The sequence below is a fragment of the Aptenodytes patagonicus genome, chromosome 11 (genome assembly GCF_965638725.1).
Source record: "Aptenodytes patagonicus chromosome 11, bAptPat1.pri.cur, whole genome shotgun sequence".
Classification (NCBI taxonomy): domain Eukaryota; kingdom Metazoa; phylum Chordata; class Aves; order Sphenisciformes; family Spheniscidae; genus Aptenodytes; species Aptenodytes patagonicus.
This window is the reverse complement of record NC_134959.1, coordinates 5,690,275-5,711,497: the sequence shown is the minus strand read 5'-3', so window position 1 is coordinate 5,711,497 and position 21,223 is coordinate 5,690,275. Positions and strand designations below refer to the sequence as shown.

At 39.6% G+C, this 21,223-nt stretch overlaps 1 protein-coding gene across 1 annotated transcript in view; it reads right to left on the bottom strand.

The window, feature by feature from the left end:
- LOC143165395 (polycystin-1-like protein 2) overlaps window positions 1-20,391 on the bottom strand; it is a 42,464-nt gene extending 22,073 nt beyond the window's left edge. The window contains 20 exon segments of the mRNA XM_076348817.1: window positions 436-560; window positions 1,628-1,810; window positions 3,211-3,336; window positions 4,192-4,386; window positions 4,865-5,010; window positions 5,226-5,426; window positions 5,929-6,070; window positions 6,332-6,452; window positions 7,183-7,390; window positions 8,024-8,141; window positions 9,283-9,332; window positions 10,061-10,159; window positions 11,269-11,673; window positions 12,321-12,550; window positions 14,391-14,538; window positions 14,960-15,070; window positions 15,869-16,054; window positions 19,232-19,396; window positions 19,949-20,334; window positions 20,336-20,391. Coding sequence (XP_076204932.1) covers window positions 436-560; window positions 1,628-1,810; window positions 3,211-3,336; window positions 4,192-4,386; window positions 4,865-5,010; window positions 5,226-5,426; window positions 5,929-6,070; window positions 6,332-6,452; window positions 7,183-7,390; window positions 8,024-8,141; window positions 9,283-9,332; window positions 10,061-10,159; window positions 11,269-11,673; window positions 12,321-12,550; window positions 14,391-14,538; window positions 14,960-15,070; window positions 15,869-16,054; window positions 19,232-19,396; window positions 19,949-20,334; window positions 20,336-20,391 — 3,401 coding nt within the window.
- Window positions 20,392-21,223: the final 832 nt, after the last annotated feature.

Sequence of the window (21,223 nt, the reverse complement as noted above, 5' to 3'; positions counted from 1 at the left end):
TAGGGATGATTATAGGGAATGGAGAATGCTCGTCAGGCTCCTCATGATTATATTTGCTTCTGCCAAGCTGGTTACAATTCTATATAACATGTTATTATTGGCAACTTGGAAAAGGAGAAAAACCCTTAACTGGCATGACATGAGTTTTCTACATAATTTCAAAGGTAAGTGGCTACTGCCTCATCCAGGAAATAGGAGTAAATCTCCATTGGTCAAAGAAGACACAGCATGAGAATTTCTAAGGTGGCTTTATTGAAGCTAATTGGAGTCCAAGCTGTTCTTACTATCAGTAATGACAGCCTCATTGCACTGTTGAAGTTTTCATTATGCTACAATATTTATTTAGGTGGTTCCATTTACGGACAATGTAATGACTATTTGGGGCAAATTTGATTAACTATCAGGAGCCTAGGTGGGACACACTGTTACTGTTACCTGTGTATATACATTGTGGCAGAAGGAGTGGTAAGGACTGTTGGTTCATCATCCGGTTCTTTCCCAAACAGAAGGGCGCTCTGTAGATTTTCAACTGTGTTCAGGAGCTGGTGCGACACTGAACTCTGAAAAGGATTAGAGGAGGAAACTTGCAAAAAAGCTTCTCATAATCATCAAGATGCACATTATTTGCCTTTACTTCCTTTTAGGAACAATACTAATTTTCAGTGTCTTATAAAGGTGACAAACTTGGTGATGTGCTTCTTAATCTCAGAGGAAGTTATTCTAATCAGCAATTCAATTTCTGTAATTCTCATTAAAACATTGCAGACAGCAAATAAATACGTTTTACAGCTTTTACTTTTGTATTCTATTATTTATAACTTCTACACATTGAAATTGTGTAGAAATTGAAATTGCACTACAAACATGACATCAATTTAATGCAACATATTCCTGCACTTCTGTACATGAATGCCCTTTAGCTGCTCACTTTAGTGTTTAGTTACTTGCAAAAGCAAGACCTAATTACGTATTAATTGTGTGTTATTAGTGTGTTATCCTGGGGGAGTTTGAACAGTTCATAACCTTTTCTCTCAGGTTAGATTTATTTCATGCCCTGCTCCCTTGCAGTGATGAAAGTTAAAGTACGTTCAGCCCAGGAAGCACACAAAGGCAAATGTGACAATTCACATATAGATAGGAAAGGATAGGACAAAATAAACACGTTGCATAATTCTGAATAGAAAATCAGAGTGGGCTTTCTGAAAAAGTGTAAGCAGCAACCAGAGCTGATTCCAGCTTTGAAGTAGTGGAGCCAATCATGAATATAGAATACCTGTGGCTTCCTTGAATTATGGGGCAAAAGGAGGGGATAGAATCAAGTCTGAAAAAAATCTCTGTGTGCTTGTCATCCATTAGAGGTTGTACACTGATGCTGTTTCTCCAGTGCTCTGTCCTCTTCAGCTTTAAATGTAACAAGAGGCTTCTATCATCTTCATTAGCAGACCATTCAGTCTAACAGGTCTAACTGGGGAGAAGTTTCCTTTGATATTCAAGTCCATCATGGTGTCACAATGAACCCTACCCAATGCCAGTTTAAAAATATGAGGCAGAAGAACTCTTAAAAACTTTCCAAAGCAAGCAGATGTTCACACACAGTCCACTACAAACTGGACCAAACCAAAATTACCTGCTCTGCCTCTGGCACTGAAGCGTTCATAGCTCTGATTTCTACAGAAGCTTTAAGGACATTGCTCACTGCATTAAACAGATAGTTGGCTGCATCTTTTAACTTCTGATCATCTCTGCTGTCCTCTGTGTTTACAGTGAGCAAGGAAGCACTGACATCTTTTAGAGTATTGCTAGCTTCCACCTGCATGGGAAACAAGGGGAAAAGTTTATATGTGTTGGTACTACAAATGACAGAAGTGACACTTGTGTCATTTACTGAATATTGCAACATAAGTAATTTCACGGGACTATTTGTGGGTAACACTGTTTTTACTATAATTGTTTGTGCTGGGGTAACACCTCAAACGCCAATAAAGATGATGTACTAGATGGTATACTAACATGTAATACAGACCTGAAAAATGCAGCCTGCTTCTACAGATTTAATTTCTAAAAAAGATGAATAACATCTGAAGGAAGTTTGTCTGTCAAACACTGGGCAAGGATACAGTTTAGATGTACAGTAATGTAGTAAATTAGGTTATACTTTGGGCACTGTGTCCAACAAATACCACCATATTGTCAAGTGCATGTGCATTTCAATCTTAGTTTCCACAAACCCTATTGGATTACCAGCAAGTAATACCTTTGGCCTTGTGCTGTGCTAAGTGCCGAAGGAGAATGACTTTTACAATTTTTATTTTGTGCCCGAATGCAGCCAGTGATTGCTTTGTGATTGTGAAAGCACTGGCCAGCTTTTAGCCCAGGATGGTGAGGGAGCCAAGCAAATTCATTGCAAGCTTGGACATATTCATTGCCACAGTCTGCAAGCGCTTAGCAGCCTTAATGTAGGGTGAGTGCTGAATCTGAGCTATGTTCTTGTCGTGCCAAAGTTAACCACATACTGCTGAAATGCTCCCAAGCCATTGTCTGGCTGCAACTGTATAATACATCAGAAATCAGGACAGCTCTTTTTATTGCCAGCGTACTTGGGAAACTTCCCCAGTGACAGTTTGTTCTGTTCTCCCATGTGCTCACTCCTTATGTATAAATAGCATCATCTACTAATAATGTCACGTTGCCAGATAAGATTCAAGAAATACTTTTGTGAAGCCAATCTGAGCATTTGTGCCCAGTTCCTCTGGGTGCTGTCATGTTCCTGCCTCACTGACAGCTTGCCTACGTGCATTTTGTGACAGTGCATGGATCAGGGACCAATGGATCTGGGCGATTCTAGAAAAACCCTCCTGGGCAGTTTGTCTTCGGGATTCTAAGAGTGCTTTGCAAGATAAAATATACATCCTAACATGCCTCTGACTAAAAGTTAAAGTTTCCATCTTAAAGATGTATCATAAAATGTAGCTGGCCAGATGGTCATAGGCTGGATTGTAGTGGTTGCTGAGACAATGTCTGTGAGTCCAAATTCACTTACTCTAAACAGCAATATGTATTCCCTTCTGGTCAAAACACACATGCTAGTACAGTTGAAGAAATGGGTAAAGAACAGATAACTGTAAGGCACCGAAACTCTTCCAAGGTCAGTGGTGTGCAATAGAGTCTATACTGTTAGTGTGAGGAGATACAAGATGAATTGCTTCTTACCTGTGCTGAGACAGACAGCTCTTCACTCCTGTAAGTGATTTCTTTCAATACTTCTGACATCTTAAGAGCAGTCTGCACTGATGTTACGTTAACAGCAGAGAGAGTTGTCAGCATCAGCCCTCGGAGCTTGGGATGAAAAGGGATAATTAGGCAAAGCAGTAAGATGCTAATTAGGACTGTGCAAGTAGTGCTGTATATTGACAGCCAGGCTTGCTGTAAATTATGTGGTAGAGGAAGACTCCACAACAAGGATCATTTGAACTGATATTAGGTCTACTGACAAGATGCCACTTGCCTTAGTAACTGTATAATCATGAGTTTTATGTTACCTCCCAACACAGAGAATTTATACACTTAACATCCATTAATAGCAAGGAGAGTTACTTGTGAGAATTTGTACTAATGTATGTGAATTACTGTATAAATGCCACTTCCATAGAAAGCAGAGCCATGTATGATTGATGTTACTCAAATAATGAATCATAATTGAAGGATACATTGCATTTCTCTAGATCTTTTCATCTGAGGCACTCAAAGCACTGTAGAAATATAAGCTTATAACAAACATAAGCTGGTAGCTGAAAGGAACAAACTAAAATTACCTGCCATCTAGTACTTTTGGGGAAAAGTAGATAGGATATTTCTCCTACAGGAGAGGCCATTTTATTAATATTTAAATTGTTTGTGGAAAATCAGGTTGATTTTAAGTTTAAAAAGACTGTCGAAATTAGTTTAAGTTAATGCCATAACAATTGAGAATTAATTCTTTTACTGATGGATGATAAAACAAATTATTTATGTGGGCAAATGGTGAAAAACAGCTGAAACCTGTGCCAAACACTGAGATAGATACTAGAATCTTGAAACCTCCATGGATTTCAGGTGGTGATATATGAGCTTTTTATTACTTAAGAGCTGTCAAAGAATATGAAGAGTCCATTATATTGCATTGTACTGCAAGAAAACAAGTGTTTGGCTGACCTCTTTTCGTGTGTCCGTCTGTAAAGATATGTTAAAGCTTTCCTCTTGGGTCTCCTGATTAAGGACTGATGTCACTGACTTACACAGCTGGAAAAGACTCATGCTGTTGTTTCCAGCTTTTAGGATGGTGTTTGCCTTCTCCAATACAATAGCCTGCAGGGTCAGGTTCCCATCAATCATATCTGCGTGTCCAACCTGATGAAGAAATCAGAGATGCTCTTAACGTTGCTAATGCTGTTATAATTATCTTTGAACAGCTTCCATTATCATCTTATTGACAGCCTAGCTAGAGTGGGACAGAAAACTTTGTGTTCCCCATTTTTGATGTTTTATTTTTAGTGGCCTGATAAGGATCTCTCTACTGGGGCAGTGGGGCAGAAGCAGGAGTTTTCTGGGGCCTACGCAGAGTAACACCAGACTCACTAAATACAGCTTATGCTGCCCAATGTCCAAATAGATCATCTTTTAAACTTCTATCCTAGAAAAAGGGCAGTGGAAGATTCTTTTGACTATCTTGAGTCCTCAGAGAATAGTCTCTGTTAGACAGGAAAATGGTCATTATGGCACATTCAGAGGGAAGTAATAAGTCTAAAATGGGAAGAAACTCCAAAAGTGAATCTTCGGTTAGATTTCAACTTGAGAGATCTTGAAATAAAGTAATTCTTCTGTGTACCTTCACTGAAGCATTAGTTTGAACTGTATCACCATAGCTGTTGCTAACAGTAATTGTCATATGTAAAATGAAATTATTTTCTTTTTCTCCAAGTGGAAGATAAACTGGGAAGAGTTCAGGATCCAGGCCACAATGCAGGAGAGAATCTGAAACAGGAAAGAGGGGGTCACCTACCAGACACCACACAGACACCTCCTGCTCTCTAAGAGCAGGGGACTGGACTTGCTCTGTGTAGGCCTGATTGACTCAGTCTCCCTGGGGAGCAGAAGCAGATTGTGCCTTTGCTCTTGTTAGCAACAGTAACAGTCCTTGCTAGAAACACGAAGAAGCAGTTAGCCAAACAGTTCACCTCAGGACTTACTTGATTTCAGATAGAAGCAATATGTGAGCTGCCTGTTATGACTGGATTGGCATGAATCCGCCAAGCAAGGAGTGCTGCAGGAGACTGTGAATGTGGTGAGCACTGATCCCTGCTTGGGAGACACGGCACAACTGGGGATCTGGGGCGGAGGCACGGTGCTGACAAGGTACGTTTCCTCCCCGTAGCCACGCTGAGTCATTGCTGGGAGTGGAGGGAGCAGAATGTCAGCAATAATCGTGCCCCGGCAGCACTGATCTTCTGACGTTAATCTTGCCTACTCTAGCAATGATGCTGTTTGTTCAGGCACCAGAAACATCAGGGTGAGCCTAATCAGAAATGAAATCCTGCTACTGAATAAGCCATAAGAGGAAAAGAACTATTAAAAACATGGTAGTGTTTGCATTACAAAGCAAAGCTGTATTATTTGATCAAGTATTTAGCATAACTTCATTTCCAGATGAGCCTTAACAAAGTTATTAACAGCTTGGAGTAAGATAACTGAATTTATCCTGCTGTGCAACAGCCCAGAACAAACTTAGCTCTTAATTATTTTAAAGAACCCACATATAAAGTAACAGCTCTCAACTTGTGGAATGATTTAACTTATTTGTCAGCGAGGCTATGATGTGTGTGTAATGTCAATGTGATGTCACAATGGCAGAAACTATCTCAAAGGAGTCTGAAAAACCATGCTTGCCCTTACCTGTTACTTTAATCTGAAAAGCTTCCCCCTGTGTCTGCAAGAAGGAGCTGTTCATTTTCAACACGGATGTGTTGCTTTGAAGCAAATTCAAAGAGTTCTGCCGGAAACCAGTCAGGCCACAGGCTAGAGGGAGGGCCGTAGACTGGAAAATCAGACAGAAAAGAAAACATGACGGTAGAGGCTCTTCGCTGTGATTTCTGTTGTGATTTATCAGGAGCAGGGTAGCAGTTTGGTGCCCTTCATTATAACCCCTCCCAAATCTAGCACCCCCTTGTCTCAGTCTTCACTATTATTTCCAAAGCGTCCATTTGACAAAGTATCACCCTGAGGCCACGTGGCGTTCCCTCAGGATGGATGTTTATTTTTGTCTGTGCAGTATTTCTGACAAATCTGATGCTCTCACCTTGGTTTGGAATGTGTTATCTAAATACCAGTTATAATACATGGCCTGGGAGTCCTTCTGTCCAGAGACACTCAAAACAACCTCACCACTAGCATTCACTGGCTTGCAGTTTGCCTCACACCTGTAAGGAATTAAGACCATAGTTACAAGTTGTAACCATATGAGATGTCATAGTCCTTGATGTTCATTGTTTTACTCTCGTTTGATTAAAACCTGCAAAAGCCCTGCAATATGAGACAGGTGACACAGGACTCACAAATAGCTAAATAGTTAATTTTAAAGCAAGAGATTTAGGAACCTTCATCTCCATTTTCAATGTGACTGAGGCCCAGAACTCACAAACTGTTTATACTGCAAAACTGATTCAGGCTCTCAAATGAAGCCTGCCTCTATTTAAGCTCCTGAAATGATTATATTAACAGATCATTGAAATGCCACTGCTCTTTAATGAGGCACTAAATGCTTGAAGAACAGATTTTTTTTAAGCAGTAATGTGTACCTGGGTGTCTAGTAGGAATTGCAGACATATCTCATGGCTTTTATTCCCATTGTTTCAATGAAGTTTGCATATGGACATCTCCAACATTGAAAGGATGTAGTGGGGTCAAAAACGCTAAATGGTTTTGGGAATAATATTATTCAGTTTATAAAAGGATTATGTTCAGAAATGTGGGCTGGAAAATGCAGCAAGACCCATTTTGTCTGTAATTCCTATGATGGTAAGGTATAAATAGTTTTACAACAATAAGTACGTTATCACTTTATTATCGTTATTATTGAAAACTGTGGCTTTGCACTATGTCTGTGTAGTAATAATATTAACCAATGAATACTATGGTTTAAAAACAGACCTGATTTCTAGTTGCAGTTCTTGTTTTGCAGTCACATAGAGACATTGCTCGTCCTGCCTCTCTTCATTGCCATGGTTTTGGACTGTAACCCTGACAGTCACTGCTGACTTTGGAGGAGGAAGGCAGAAAGGTGGGATTTGCACCTCAGTTTGGTTGGTTAGGATTATCTGTTGCTGCACACATTTGTTCCACTCAGGCCAGCAAACTCCTGAAAAACATTTCCTTTATAATTAGAATAGTTGCAACATCCCATGTCTCTTATAAAGGACTTTACTGCCATAGGTTTCAAAGAGCCTTATAGAGCAAACAAGGTTCCTGAACCCAATTTAAAGAGTGGGTAGTCAGAGTTCAGAGTACAGTCTGACTTCTTCAAAGTAACGTATGAGGCCAGGGATAAATATGGGGACAGAACACAGGCATCCTGAATCTCAATCCAGTTTTCAGCCATAAATGTTTTTGCATCATATTTGATGCTAATTATTGCTGTTTTATTGAGACGTGTACCTTGCAAATGCCTAACTATGTAAGTCACTTGGGATTAGTTCTTGGCTATGAGGGTGAGGGCTTAGGATGGGCAGATCTTGAAAAATTGAAACCTAGGAGTAGCCACCTTTGGGAAAAGACAAAAACTGAGTACTATCCCATATTATATACCATAATTAGTTCAGTGTTAAAACCAGGGTAAGGTAGAAGGACATTCTTCATATACAGTAAGTGGCAAACTTTAAAGCCAGAGAGTAAACCATCCTTTAGTCAGATTTTCACCACTTGATCTGACACAACAGTGAGTTTGTTACTCGTCAAATAGAAGTTGGTGGAAAAGTTCAGGAAATGCACATACCACAGGACCAGAGAAAACCGGAATTATTATTGTTGTCTGGCCAGCCAAGTGTAACAGTTGTGAAAGGATCCACATGGCGACTCGGTTTAATATATATTTTGTTTTTTCTTCTGTGATCCTAAATAATAAGTAAATGTATTAGTTAGAACAGGAGCATGTATAACCACATACGTATCTTGCTTCTTTATAATGAAAAAGTTCTGAAAGTTTAGACCCCAAATCCCTGTATGCAGATCTGTAGTTTAAATGATCTTTCCCTGATCAGTGGTAGTATGGAAGTAGAAGCTATGGGAATAGAAGCAGATGGCACAGAGAAATTGTGTGGCAAAATACTCCCAAACTCATTAAGTGGCTTAGGAGTCCAGCTCCCATTTTCAAAACTAATGCAGGTACTTAGGAAACTAATTCCCATTAATTTTCCACTTCTGGACCAAGACTTTTAACCCTTGGACAATAATTTGTCTTCTAGTACATCTGCTAGTACATTCCTTTTTTATCTGAATTGGATACATTACAGCTGTAGATAAAGAGAAGGAGGTAGCCGAATTTGTCTTTCTGTGCAACACAGTATGATAAACTTAGTTTTTAATGCAATATTAATATTATTATGATGCAATATATTCTTACAGGCAATCTGTAAAGCATGATGCCTTCTTGTGAAGCAGCACATCTCTATAGCAGACATCTGTCTGCTAGTGTTATAGTTAAAAACTAGACCTTTAAGATGATAACAAAATATTATATCTCGCAATTTTATTATTTAAATTTGTGCAGCTGCTAGCAATTGGTGTATCATTAGTTTCTCAGTTTGCCATAAACTAGAAATTTCTACTTTGCAAAGTAGCTTAAACATTCCAATACAGAAGCAGGAAACACTTAGAAACAATATAAAGATATATTAAACTCTGCTTGAAGGATAGCCCCTCAAGGAGAGGTTTCCATTAGTCAAGTAGATAATTTAAAAATTCATCTAAGCACATTTCAACTTCCAAAACTGAATCATTGTGAAAAGTTCATTTTCTCTAATCTAGTAATTGTTACTTGCAGGCTTTTATGAATTGTAGATTGAATGCCTGTAAACGCATTTGTCTCAGAGACTTTTGGTGTAGATTTTGTGTTAAAACATATGTGGCAGAAGATCTAGTCCATAATCTAGTATGCTACAATACTTATTTTCAATATCTTATGCAGCACTTTTACTGGTAAGAAAAATTACTGAGCGTTTCAATTTTAAAGAAAGATCCTTAAATAATACTTACATTTGTCTTTTGGGTATTTGTTTTGGAGCTGCCTTCTTCCTTAGCAGAATCTGTTTAATACAAAAAAGAGCAGAATATTTTAGTGCTACCTATAAAGCTTTCAGACATCCTCAGTGAATACGACTTAAATACACAGGTTTGACTACCGACAGTCTGAAAGATAGGGCTGTAAGAATCAGACTCTAGAACTAGAGTCTGTGATAAACAGTCTAGTTACAATAGGTAAAATTGTAACAACAAGCTAGTCACATACTATAAAGAAGATGATCCTGATTCTTCAAACATAATGGTGTAAATCAAAATAAATTCACAGAAGGTGATGGAGTTTCATCGATGTACAAAGCAAAATTGAGGGAAAGCACTGGAAAAGTCTCAATAGAATTAGTACTAAAGTCACTTTATTCCTGGTATAATCTGCTTTTGTAAATGTAAGGATGAGCAATCTAGAAGCATTTACTGACAGCAATTTATGAGACTGCTGTGATGCAAATATTTTCTGGTTTCAGAGCTATGTCCTGAGCCATAAACTTCACTAATTATTTCTAGGACAAATATCAAATGTGCAATGTGTAACATATACAGAGTGATGCTAATTTATGACTACTTCAAAGCCAGGGAATCTGCCTTCATCAGGAAGAAGCCTCCACAAAAATTTTCAGCACTGTTGCTGGAAGGAAAGCAATTAGTAGATGCAAACCATAAACACTCCATGAAATGCTCTGATTGCAAAAAGACACTTACGTGGTCAAAAAGAGCACTGTCAGACTAATGCAATTACCTTCTTTATGAGAACTGTTTGCCAACACAGTGATGAACCCAAGATCCAGACTCATGTTTGAGAAGGCATTCATGGCCACCACTTTCACTAGGAAAGTACCTAGAAAAGACAAATGGCCAGTTAAGAATAGCAGTGGGACCAGTCCATCATGTTTGCGATATAAAACCCAATTTGTAAAGAAAACCCTATTTTCTTCTGTTAAGAGCTTTGGGGTTTTTCTGATGAGTTTCCACTGCTGAAAGGCTTTTCAAGGAATGTTCTTCCCCTTGTGTCTCAGCTTTCTAATAACTCAGATGCCTTTGTCCTAGCACTTGCAATGCTATTCATTGTCAGCTGGCTATGATATTACCACATAGGAAACTAGAGGTGTGCTAATACTGGAGTCCAAATGAGTTTAGGCATCTTGAGAGACCAGCTGTCTTGTTTGAAAATTTCTGCCTGAAGGGAAGGGATGTTCAAATGGGTATAGGGAGACCCAATAAAACTTTTAATATTGAATTATTTTAAAACATAAAATTAAATCATAATTAGCTTCTAGTGTTCCAGCTTTGGCATGGGATTCAAATAGTTCATTAGAGGAGGAAACATTTTTATCTTCTGCCACTGAACTAACTCTTAAAGACAATCTCCCTAATCCCACATTTTAAAGGCTTTGATTTCTTAATAATGGAAAGAAAAAATTACTAAAAAGCTTATTCATAAGTAAGTCAAACAAAAACTACCTGTTGGAGACTGACGCACAGAAAAGCTCCCCTTTGTCATCTCTACTGAGAACTCCTCAGATTATTGATTACTGCAGTGTAAAATGCAGAGGAGTGTAAACTTGAAAAGTTACACATATGAACAAACAGGAGGAAAACACTTTGTGATTCAGGAAAATATCATCATTTGTACTTGAATCAGATCATGTCATGAAAAAATAAACCCTGGTTCATTATGTCTTTTTTATTGCAAAAATCAGGTGAAGCCTTTCTTTCAGTCTCCATATGGAGAACCCATTTGCCAGTTCAATTTTTTTAGCTCACTTACAAGTCAGTAAGACCGTGCTGGTCATACTGTTCTGCAGACCGAGTTTGAGCAGCTAGAAAAGCTACCAAGTTCAGCTGTACATTATTGTCCCCTACCCTAGGGTGCTGTGACTGTTTATGTGAACTCCTCTACTCAGCTGTGAGTGTCTTAGAAATACAGAAGATGTCAGCATGCTGTACCTTCAGACTGCATGGGAATGATGTACATTCGAGGTTCCCCATGAGGGCCGTCTTCTGTGTGAGAGTAAGTTTCATTAGATCCAATCACCTCAAACTTCAGCTTATCTGGGGCACCATGAGACACAGAGACATTTATCTCCAAATTCTCCCCCAGCTGCAGCGTGTGAGAAGCTAATGCAGCCTGAAGACCAGATACTGGCTCAAATAAGTGAATAGCAATGCCCTCAGAGATCTCCGATGCGGTTGTGTTGCTGGATGCTCGGATTTCCAGCTGATGTATCCCTGGGCCTAGCAGCTCTTGAGAGGCACTGTCGAGTGTCAGATTGTGAGGGACAATTCCTTCCTTTGCACTGGATTCAGTGAGTGTCATGTTATCTGCTAATATAACGTAGGTCACTCCATTGCCTGTAAAAAGACAGTTCAAAATTTCTCACAGCTTGTGTAATAAGCCATCCAATTCTAGCTGCTTTGTGCAGCATTCAGGTATTTATAAAGGAGGCATAAGAACACTGCAGCAACGCAGGCTTTTGTGCCCCTCTAGGCTCCATATGGAAGTCTATGACGTGTTTTTTGCTGGGAGTGTTAGGGCAGTCAAGAGAATGCAAACATACACTACTGAATTTTATTGTTTAAGCATATATGTGGATTCCAGGAACTTGAAGTGAGAACAAGATATACATTAGCAAATGTGACCGGCTCAGCGTGGAATCCTCTTACCCTCAATCAGAGAAGCATTTCTGTGGATTCCCAACTTCAAATGTGGAAATATTCCTACTGGCTTCATGTGGATTCATGTGACTGAAGTTATGCTCATGCTTTGTCAGCTTTGTGTAGAGGGAAAAAGGGGTTATACTTACGTTTGAGGTGGTGTAATATCTCTGAGAAAGAACCTCTCCAATGGAGCTGAGAGCATTCAGTTGCAGGAATGCAACAATTAGAGGGAAAGCATTCACTAAAAAGTATTGTTTTGCATAATGAAAATCCTGCTTCTATCCCATGGGTAGCATAATATTTAGCCTGCCGTTTAAATCATGCAGAGTAATTACCCTCACCTCCATTGAGTTCAACTTGAATCCACAACAAATCCCCATACAGTGTACGGCAGTGAGAGCTGTTCCCAGATTCATACTGGCTATAGCATCCAGTAATGCTTAGTTGATCCATCTTATCTTGAACAGTCACCCGCTTCTGTGCCATCACATGCCATTCGCTGGTGGTACATTCCACAAAAACGGTAAATTCTCCAGGAGATGAATATCTATATGTTACATTGCTGACCAGTCTACAACAGAAAGAGAACAGCTGCTTATTGTGGAAGACTGTCCTGAGAAGTCCTTAGCCTTACGTGATAACAGTGGTCACAGTTGCCAAATTTCTGACCTGACTGAGCTCTACTGCAATTGCTGTAATCCCTCATTTATTTACATAGCATTTTTAGCATTGAAGATTGTTCCTTTGTTCCAGTGTCCTGGTTTCGGCTGGGATAGAGTTAATTTTCTTCCTAGTAGCTGGTACAGTGCTGTGTTTTGGATTTAGCATGAGAATAATGTTGGTAATATACTGATGTTTTAGTTGTTGCTAAGCAGTGCTTACACTAGCCAAGGACTTTTCAGCTTCCCACGCTCTACTGACTGAGAAGGCTGGAGGTGCACAAGAAGCTGGGAGGGGGGCACAGCCAGGACAGCTGACCCAAACTGGCCAAAGGGATATTCCATACCATGGGACGTCATGTTCAGTACATAAACTGGGGGGAGTTGGCCGGGGGGCAGTAACTGCTGCTCAGGGACTGGCTGGGCATCAGTCGGTGGGTGGTGAGCAATTGCACTGTGCATCACTTATTTTGTATATTCTTTTATCACTTATTTTGTATATTCTATTATTATTATTATTATTATTATTATTATTATTATTATTATTATTATTATTTTCCCTTCCTTTTCTGTCCTATTAAACTGTCTTTATCTCAACCCACAAATTTTACTTTTTTTCTTTTTTTTTCCCATCTTCCCCTCATCCCATTGTTGGGGGGGAGTGAGCAAACGGCTGTGTGGTGTTTAGCTGCCTGCTGGCTTAAACCACAACATCCAGCTATGGTGTCATTAAGGATGTATATCGGGGGTGGTCATTCTCAAAGCATATCTATAATGATGGATACATTTTGCTGTAAAGTACGTAGATTACAGTTTAATAACATGTGGCATTAGATCTGGTCTGTGTCTTGTTGGCTTTGAGCACAGACGTGACTATGCACATTAGAACATGTAACGGTGCCCTTAATTCCTCTATTCTTTATTTTATTCCCGATTTACCATCTCTTAGATACATCAGTGGAAGCTAAGACTGCTCAGCATTTTGTCAGAGTACTCCCTTGCTCTTTTCTTTTTTTATGTGCAGCTGCTTCTATACTTGACCATGCTGGCAAAAATGTCTCTTCACTCCGGGGTCTGGTGCAGCTCCGGCTGTGATAGCAGTAGGAGATGAATGGATATGAAGAAGTCTGCGGTAGCTGCTATTATTACTAACAAGCACAGGGAGATGGTGAAAAGAACCTAAGGATATCCTTCCTGAATGACATACACCATGGAAAGCAAATAAGTAATACTCCTTGTAATAGACAAATAAATTTCTAAAGCCATTCTCTGTCATACCTAGCACTAGGACAAAACCTGATTTTTAAATCTAGCAGAAAAATGTTTGATCCTTTAAAGACACAGTTTTTATGTAATGCAAATAAAAGAAAAACTCCAGAATGCCATTGTATTATTTTAAATGTTATAAAAAAATACTCTTTAAACTTAAGAAAATAATGCTTGCCTGTTTCTTTGGCAATTACTGACATGTTTTCAGTAATTTTCTGTGCTTAGGATCTGGAATAAACTCCCCTAGTAAGAAATAGGAATCATATTAAGCAGAAGGAAGATTGCCATTGGCAGCTTGACATAAAATTTTGCATTAATTTCAGAACAAGTTTCTGCAGAATCTAAGTGTCTTATATGTATGGTCTATTATTAATCTAATCTAGTTGATTTTTAACCTCTCATTTAAGAGACTTGAAGCATTTAATAAAATGCAAGCAGTTAAATTTACTGGTTGTCTGATGATACATGAAGGATATATCTTACGTTAGAGGATAGTAAGGATCAATAGTGTGGCCATCTCCAGTGCTAATGATACAGGAAAGGTTGCCAGAATATGGAGAGAGCAGCCAGTTCAAACCGACCGTGATATTTTCAAAGACAAAGCATGTATCTGTTACAACCAGCTGCAGACCTGTAAAACATGACAGAATTCAATGCCATTGTTTGTCTACGTTTCTTACATAATTCAATTAATTTTCATGTATTGAGAGCAGGCCTTCTCCAAAACAGAGCTGATACTGCTGCTAATTTGAGGGCACTAGTGGTGTGACAGGGAGCTGATTCTTTTCTGTACATAGTGGTCAAGATTCTTGTTGGAACATAATTTCATTTAAGTGTGTTTTATGTGTCTGAATTTCCTGGCTTTGTATCCTATCAAAACCCCTCAGTTAGGACAGGGAAACTACACTTTTGTGCCTATTTTTAGTGGTCACCACTCTTCCAGGTTCTTCCCTGAGGATGGAGCAGTGATTGTTAAGATAAATATCAATGGTCACAGTGTTACAGCAAAGAGCAGAACAGGCTCTTGGTGTTGACAGCCCCCTCCCACTTACCTTCCTTGCAGTGGTATTGAATAGACAAATAGCTTCCGGAAGCTGGACAAGGATCTCCAAAGAAAGTGCCATCCGCTGCCACCTGGCAGGCCTGAAGACCATGACACTGGCCTGGAAGGAAGGACCATTTTATATGAACTAGTGGGTTTTGTCTTTGACTGTCATAACAGCTCAGATGAGAGATGATTACAGAAACAAAAAGGGGAGGGGAAGCAATATCATGTCATTGATTTCTAGACAAACTCCCACATCACTTTTATTTTCATGTGCTGCTTATTGCCTGGTATTTCTTAGCACCGTTCCACTTTATTGGAATAAAGCTGGATTAGAGAGGGTAAAAAAAAAGGAGTTACGTGTTTTGTTTAATTTTGGCTGGAAGCCCAAAGAATCACCACAGGGACAGGCCATAGTCACTGCTTAGTCTGGCAAGCCGCGGAGCCCTGTAGTTCCAGCAGGCTGTGTACTCGACACATGGCAGGTAGCAGCAGATCCTTCCTGCCTTCCTGTCCCCATGGGTGCCAGCCTTTTCGCCCCTCCTGGTTTGGAGTTAGGTTTGTATGGAAGTGTTCATCTCTGTCAAACCTAGGGTCTCCCGTGTTCATCAGGGAATTGGTGTGCCCACATATTTTCCTCACACAGTGGGAGGAACTCACTGAATGGAGAACTGAAATGTTCTCCATTTGCTCCCTCTCTCCTTCTCTGAATCTTTGCTCCTCGCAAAATCCCTCCTTTCTATCCAGCCTCCTGTGGGAACCTCCTCCATGTCGGTTCTCTGCGATTCACTTCATTTTAGGAATAATCCACTTTCCTATTCACTAACTCTACTGAAATTCAGGATAAAATATTTTCGGAACCAGGAATTTTGGCACGTACTCTATGCTTCTGACAGGCAACGCCGTAAGATACTACCTGCTACTTCGTCTTTGACACTGATCCAGCTACAGTCTTCGTCTATATCATACTGGAGAGACGTCTCCGATGCACAGTAGTGAGGGGTCTTCCGTCCATAGAAGCTCTCTCCAATTTCAATAACTTCTCCTGACCCACATTGTACAGTGGCATTGTAATTATCACAAGCAATGCTCTGGCCAGATTCTAATAGGAGAAAAAAAAATCAGATTTAACTTTTTGAATTTCTGAAAAATCCTGCTACAATTCTCCTGCATATCCATTTTTTTTTGTTTCTCTTTCTTCCCTTTTCTCCCTTTTAAGCTAAACAATTATGAAAATGGAAAAAAAGAACAAAGAATAAAATATTTTTGCTTTTTTTAAATAAAAGAATAGATTTATGGTTTTTACTGCCTTAAACAAAAATTTGAGAACATTTTTAATAAACCAAAATATTTTAATTAAAAAGTATATTTTTGTGGAAAACACTTAGCGTTTGTTTGACCTGCAGTACTGGAAGGTTTAAAGTTACTCCTTACTTCCGAAAGAGCCTTGTGGCGGTGTCTGATTTGCGTGATATTCAGGTAATTGCTCTGGAGAATAGTTAACATATTAAGTATGGGACCTGATCCCATTTCTGCTACAGAGACACCTTTGTTCCTGTGTGATATTTGACTGACTTCATTCAGCAGGACTGCTCCAATGAATAAGGTCATATCTCTAAATGCATACACCTCATTCTTTGATTAATCTGGGACAGTTAATTATCTTTCAGAAATCTTAGTATCCTGGAGTAATCAGGATACTTAATACCCTGAAGAGGAGGATGCGAAAGACTGCTCTCATATGGGAGTGTTGCAAAAGAATGTTTTTGTTTCAGCTGTCTCGGGTTTAAACACATTGTCCTCCAATTGCTGTTTTGATCATTCCCCTTAAGTACCTTGATTAACAGTGCCAATGTGTGCACACTGCAGTAATTGTGTGCTATTGTTATTTAAAGGCTAAATCTAAGCCTGGCTGTAACTATAGCAACATGATTAGTTTACAGATTAAAGCACTCTAAATAAGCTTGAAAAATAATTTGCTGTTAAATTCTAATATGGACTATAATCTCATGCATTTTTTTGTTCTTTACTTTGTATAGAGAATTCCCATAGTATTTGCTGTCTCAGCAACTTTTACATGGAAAAATGTACAGAATCTGGTTTGTGTTCCTATGTACAAACCCTGGTTCAATACGTATATTTTTACTACAATGAATTGCTAACCTACAGAGCACCAAATGGTAGAATAGAAATAATAAGAAATAATAATAAGGAAAGTTCTTACTTGTGTTGAGAAACACCAATAATGCTAGGATAGATTACCAAAGAAAGGATGAAGGCAGAACACTGGTTAGTTGTTTGTACATGTATACCTATCTCAGATGATCAAGTAGATAAGTTATCAGTTTCATCTGAAGTTTCAAACTCAGTGTGAACCAAGCCTCACAGTAGCTGTGTGTGAAGGTGTTAAGTATCACTATACCCATTTTACAGAGAGACAAACTTAAGCACTGTCAGGTTGCGGGAACATCCAAACATTCAACACCCAGGGAAACTAATGGAAATATTGCCCCTGTTTCTTTGAGATACTAGATCTAACTCCTTGCATGCAAAGCTGGTAAAAGAAGAGTCTACTCTGTTATTGAAATACGTATGTGTATTAGTGGACATGCGCTGTAGATACTGAAAACAAGGCTATAATTGCCTCAATCTGTTCTCCGTTTCCTGGGTAATGGAATGATGGATGTAGTGTAGGATATCATTGTTGCTCAATAATGCAAACACTCTTTGAATTTAATGAGCTTTAAGTTGGACCCTATGGTAACAGATGATAGTTTTCTTACAAACAGACAGTTGTCTACTGTGGCTGTAATGGAAAAATAATTTTAGTCTGTTTTTGCAAGGAAAATAAGCTTAAGGGATTGTGCTGTCTGCCAATTTCCTCTCCCCCAATCATTTTTAATGTTAGTCATCTTCAGCCAAATTTGATGTATAGATATAAACCTCAAAACACCCTAAAATTTCATGAAAATCAATAGCTACATAGAAGAGAAAGAGCTACATCAGTGCCTCTATTAGGAGTAGGGATTATAATCCAATGTTGATCTGTTCCACGATGTGGGATTCAACTGGCCAGCATGTACAGCTGGAGCTCTGAGGCAGCTGCAGAACTGCAGGGGAGGGAGCTGAGGGAGGGAAAAGTATTTGCAGAGGTGGGATGCCCTGGGGGTATGGGGTGAACTGGGAGTGCTGAGGAGGAGGGTAGGGAGGGGATGGGGAACAGAAAATCAGGACAGGAAACAAAACTATTAGTTTTGCTGATTGTGGAATGACTTGTTAGTTTTGTCAGAAGTAGTACAGTACTGGACCAGGGTAGTAGCACTGCTAGGGCTTGTGGTAACCTGTACTTGCATACTGGATTCAAAGACTTTTTTTTATATTAGTGAGCCTACAGCCAGATTGTCCTTCCAGTGCTTGTGACCTTAGTTCTAGTTACAGTTTAAAATGCTTGGCTTATGTGCAAAGTGTGAGGAACACAAATTCCCCTCATATCTGTATGTTGAATGGGACGATATTGCCCACATTCCTTTCCAGGACTGTTTGGTCCAAGTCACAATTTAAGGGACACAATGTCTGTAGATATTCTGTCTGAGCACTAAAATGCCACGAGGAAGTACAGGTTCCTGTCTGCTTCCTTACCCTGGGGAAGCCCTCAAACTTCACCTGATGGAAGGGTCTGAGAAGAAACAAGAAAAACTTGCTCTCACTTTTGCTTACTCCAGGCTGCTAGGAGTGGTGTCTCTGGAAGCCTTGCTGTATTTTTGCTTCAGCTACAAATGGAAATTATTTTGGCACATATTTATGATTAAGAGTATGTTTACAGGGCAGTCATACATGTCCCACCTAGCTCAGGTACTATGGTATTGTGGGAGTTTATTCTTGCAACCACACTATTATGCACTACGCAAATTGGCTTTAAACTAGCTAGCTTACATCCACTGTAGCCATGGACTGCTACACATTTAGTTTCACTCTCAGATCCATTTCTATTTTACTAGCCCTCTACTGGAAACCTGGACCTTAAGCATGAGGTCTGCTCAGCAGACCCTGAGCACCTACATCTCCCAGGGATTTCAGGGTTCTTCCTTTCTTTGCATCAGATCTTACATCAGCGCGCTGGAAAAAGAGCACCTGCTGGGGTTATATGGCTTTTTGCTTGTTCACTTTTAATAAGCTTTATTAAGTTATTGCACAGCCACTTTGAAAGCAACAAGGCAAGTTATGCACAGCTGTGAACATGGCATGCTCACTTCTCAACTCCAGCTGTTATGTATCTTACCAAACTCGCAAATGAAGTTGAATTCCTGGCTGCAATTTTCAGTCACACCCCACTGATACTTGGCATTCTTCAGGATGTATCCACATGTGGATGAGAAGGGAGATGGCTGATCCTTGTACCAGTTACTGTAGCTTATATTTGAAGTGTCCAGCCAAATCATTGACCCTGTGAACAAAGTAATCGTGTCCTGAATGTTTATTTTCCACAGTAACACAATTACAGAGTCAGAGCCTGCAGAGCAGGACTGTAGCCCTGCTCCTACTGAAGCAGAGGTGGTTTAGTCTGCATAGGGATCTTCAATTACATTTTATATTTAACCTGATATAATCACTAAAAGAGACACTGCCACTTCCCCCTGTGCTCGCAGCCTCCAGATTCCACCATTTCCCTTGCATCAGATCTTGCAGCACTTCCTAGTGTGATGCATTGGCTCAGCTTGCTCTTCCACTAGAGAACTAACCCAGCACATTTTTTTCACTGGGTCAGCAAGCTGATCTAATTCATCACCACAAGATCCAATGGAAAGGGTGACAAATGCAACTGGGAAGCAAAGCAGGCAATTAAAACATCTTAATATAAATCTGCAGTTACAGCAACAAAAGGCAGTGGCTTTTCACCAGATGCTTACAGAGGCACTGATTGCATTTGTTGTCCCATTTAAGTAAGCATCATGGGCTGATACAGTTTTAAAGAAGACATGATTTCAAAATCACCTACCGTCAATAGTTTCATTCAGCAAGGAGTTTGAGATCAGTCCTATCCACCATTCCTGATCCTCAGCAATATGTTTTTGCAAGAACTCTTGAGTTTCCTCATTTTCAATAAAGACAAGGTGCCCACCTCCTCTCTCACACCAGCTCTGGGCACTTGTGAAGGTATGCTGGAGTCTAACAAACTCATAGCATGAATGGTTGAAAGCTAGCTGGTACTTTGAGCAAGGGATTCCTTCATCAACCGTTGCCTCCTCCACAGCCAAGCATACAGCAAGAGAAATTAGAACTGCGATCCCAAGCCACATTCTCAGCTCAGTGCCCTGTGTGGTACTGGTCTTGCTCATCACATCACCACTCTTTTTGCTGCCTTCTTCAAAAGATTGAGATGTCGTCATCAGCATTTCTCCTTCCTCTTTGCTGCTTGCAACAATAGCAGCAATAGAACATGGAACAGATTGCTTCTAATATATAATGGTGATTGCATCTGAGGATACACACAACAAGTGTTGATGCTAAGTCACTGCAATAGCCATTGTGAGGCCTATTGTATAAATGTCTCATTCCATGTGATGTCAGTTTGAAGAGAAGACATTAGACTAGTGCTTTCCTCATGAGCAGAGGAGATAAAGTTGATATATGCTGCTATTGGACACATGGGAAAGTGAGATAAAGCTCCTACATCAAAGGCATCATTGTGTGAACATTAAAGCTGGAGGTCTTTACAACAGCAACAACGAAGAGATACAATAGTAAGAATAAGAGGAGAATGAGGAAAATGAGCAACACAAGGAGTTATGAGATGGGAAAACACACAGTGCTCCTCTACATACGTTTAATTGTTTTGGATTGCTTTATTTTTAATAATTATTATTTGAGGTGCTTCTTTTGGATGCTAATTATTTGAGGTGCTTCTTTTGGATGCTAATGCAATGTCTACAATTATTGTATCATAGTCATCCTGTCCACCTGTTTACACATACGCAGGTTCATCTCAGTTGTCCCAAGTAAGCTTCATTTTGAAGCGTTGTGTCTATTTTGAATTCCACACCTCAAGTGAAATGCTTCCATCATCCCTTAAAAGCTAAGCTGCTTAACTATATAGAGCTACAGTATTCATACCTGCTAGGAGGTAGAAGGGAAGGCCAGAAGTTAAAACAGTGATTTAGAAAAGATGAAAGTATTGCCTTAATCATCAGAGCTACTTGGGAGCGCTATGTGCACATTCCAAAGGCTGCTGATGGACTTTGGGAAGCCAGCCCAGCAACATTTAGGAGCTGAA